Here is a 2,988-nt window from a genome sequence, read left to right on the forward strand (position 1 = left end):
GCTCCGCGTTTGCTTCCTCTGCTGTCGGGGGAGGCTCAGACGGCGGCCCTGAGTCTGCCGCCGACCTCGAGGAGCAGCTTCCAGGACGTGAGCCGGGCGGTGGTGGACAGGTTGGGGCTCACCGCTGAGGATCATCGCCGGCGGTTCCGGGCCTGTCTGCTAGCCGCGGCGGATCGACCGTTCGCTTGGGCCCGGCAGCTGCACGACGCGGCGGTGCGCTGGCTGCAGCCGGGATCGTCGGAGGGCAAGACGCTGCTGGTGGACAAGGTGGTGCTGGAGCAGTTCGTGGAGGGGCTGCCTGCGGAGACGGCGAGATGGGTCCAGTGCCACCGTCCCGCGAGTCTGGAGGTGGCGGTGACGTTGGCGGAGGACCACCTTGCCGCTAGAGCGGGGGAGCCCGGGGACAGCCGCCGGAGGCCGAGCAAACAAGCCCCAGTGCCGGCACCGAGGCGCCGGGTACCTGCGCCAGGGCAGGCAGAGCCGGCGCTGAGCCCCACTAATCCTTTTGCTGCGTTTGTGCCTTCCCGGGGATCAGACAGGAGTAGTGCCGCCCCTGAGCCACGGAGAGCAGCACAGACGCCGGGGCAGGAGTGCTGGAAGTGCGGGCAACTGGGACACCTGAGGAGGGACTGTCCTCTGATGGAAGTGGGGCAGGTGTTCCGCGTTGCCGGTGCCCCAGCACCCTCTCCCGGTCCAGGAGGGACATACAGCATTCCGGTAAGGACTCGAGGGGGTATACGCCATGCTTTGGTGGACACGGGCTGCACGCAGACCCTCGTGCACCAAGGCTTGGTTCGCCCCGGGGCATTGCTGGAGGCGGAATGGGTGGAGGTGAAGTGTGTTCATGGTGATGTTCACAGGTATCCCATAGTGCCGCTGTTATTAAAGTATAAGGGCAAAACGCACAGAGTAACGGCTGCAGTTAGCCCGCGCCTGTCGCATCCCCTAATTCTGGGCACGAATTGGCCGGGGTTTCGGCACCACTTGTGAAATGCACTTACACAGGTACGCCCACACACAGGTCTTTATCACCAGGTTCCACATTTATTTACAATTTTCCCCGGTTATGACTGAACACAGTCTGACAGCTGTCAGTCCCAGCTGATTTCCCTCTCTCTCCGCTCCTCTCCGTCTCACTATAAAAAGGGAAGGAAACCATTATCAGTCCAAATCGCCATCAGCTGTTCTCACCGGCATCTCCAGCACCGCCCGGTTGAGCCCACTGCACCACTCCTCCCCTGCAGCCGCGCCCGGGACCACACCTCCGCCACAATCATTAAACCCATTACTGCACTGAAATGTGCATAAAATTTGAATATAAGTTGTGCGGCCTACATTATAAAACAAATTGTTTCCATACTTCTTTTTTTAAAATTTAATGTGATATGGACTGTTGTGTTGATTGTTGCCTGTTTTACACACATCCACAGCACTGAACCAAACACACATCTCTGTGGGTCGTCGTGTTACAATCCAAAGCAAAATCGTTGCTGTGAGAGTAACCACAAGCCTCACTCACTCGACAACTCAGGTGTCACTATCTATTTGTTTGTTTGCCTTTGTTTTGTAGTTGTTTTGGTTGTTACTACTGTATTACATCACTCTGTGGTGTATGTAGTATGTAGCTATGTAGTAGAGTAAGTTGAACAAGTAACCTCACCCCAACAAGGCAGTTAGAGCTGAGTGAGCAATTGTTTCTTTGTCATGTTTGTCTTATGTGTATCATTGTAAAAAAACAAAGAATTACTTGAACGCGTCATTTGTTTCTGTGGTACTTCTAATTTTGGAAAATACCTCTAGAGGTAAACAGTTAAAACAAAAGAAAGAAGATTGTTTTAAAGAACCTTTAGTGGATTTAGTGGAATGTAGTATTGAGAATGCAAACCGACATGATACCCAAAGAAGCAGTAGCAGCAAAACATAAAAAGAAGGATTTTACCTTCCTACCTGTGTTTGACATATTCATCCACCCCCCTTCTACAATCAGCTGAGCCATGCTCTAGGATTTCTAGCCTTTTTTTTTTTTTTTTTTTTTTTGGCGAGAATGTCTCACGACAGTGACTTAAGCAAGTGCGCTATTAGTGACAACAGCTGTGTGCAGATCAACAGTGGATCACATATCGATTGTGGGAGAGAGTATGAGCGTGCAGCGTTTAAAGCGTGGAAGTACTGACCTTACTTTGAGTTTGATTCCATAAAAAGTGACAAAACCATTAGCGTCCATCGTGCGTGGGAAGAAAACTTCTTTTTACAGCGAAAAAAACCCCTAAACTTCCAAGCAAGCACCGAGTGCGCAACGATGTAATGGGAAACTCACAGAGAAACTCGCGGATTCTTCAACTGACCGCGGCACACCTGCACCAGGGTAAACCTCCGCCTACCTCAGTCCTGCTTTACAGGTGAAAATAGAGCAACAGGACCGTTGAGTCTTTGACTTTATTTATGTTCTGCTGTGTTTTACTTGCATCTATTTGAAAGAGTGAGTGTAAACACAAAATATTTTATTTTATGTGCTGGAATGTGTAGAAAATAGGTTTCAATGTTAAACAAATTTATTCAAGTCAGAGAATGTTGCATATAATTAAATTTTTGCTTGATGCATAAAGTTAAAAGATTAAAACTGATAAAACAAGTTAAAAAAAGAGACCTTTCCATTTGATTACATTTTGTATGATGGATTATGTAGAAAAAGTAGAATTGGGCTGAAAGATCTATCGCTTTATCACCTCTTCAGGTTGTAAATCGTGTTTTTAAAAAGTAACTAAGTAATTTTGAAAAATAAGTAATCAGTAAAGTAACGGGATTACTTTTTTGGGGAAGTAATTAGTTACTGATTACTTTTTTCAAGTAACTTGACCAACACTGGTAACTACTTATTATTCGGTCACCTTAGTTTAAGGAGAAGTTATTTTTACATGAGAACGTGATTCATGTGATGTAATGGATGATATAGTAGTGGAAGTGTTTCTTTAGTGAATATGTGAGGGA

The 2,988-nt window shown here is 47.7% G+C and overlaps 1 protein-coding gene across 1 annotated transcript in view; it reads left to right on the plus strand.

The window, feature by feature from the left end:
* The window catches only part of LOC146618903 (uncharacterized), a gene marked incomplete at its 5' end in the record, with an annotated part of 4,690 nt that extends 3,700 nt beyond the window's left edge, over positions 1 to 990 (plus strand). The window contains one exon of the mRNA XM_085370134.1: positions 1 to 990. This exon is cut by the window's left edge and continues 337 nt beyond it. Coding sequence (XP_085226260.1) covers positions 1 to 990 — 990 coding nt within the window.
* Between the last annotated feature and the right edge of the window lie 1,998 nt (positions 991 to 2,988).

This window comes from Diplotaxodon limnothrissa, linkage group LG14, assembly GCF_057381915.1.
Source record: "Diplotaxodon limnothrissa isolate DT_005_m linkage group LG14, D_limnothrissa_male_GT1.1, whole genome shotgun sequence".
Classification (NCBI taxonomy): domain Eukaryota; kingdom Metazoa; phylum Chordata; class Actinopteri; order Cichliformes; family Cichlidae; genus Diplotaxodon; species Diplotaxodon limnothrissa.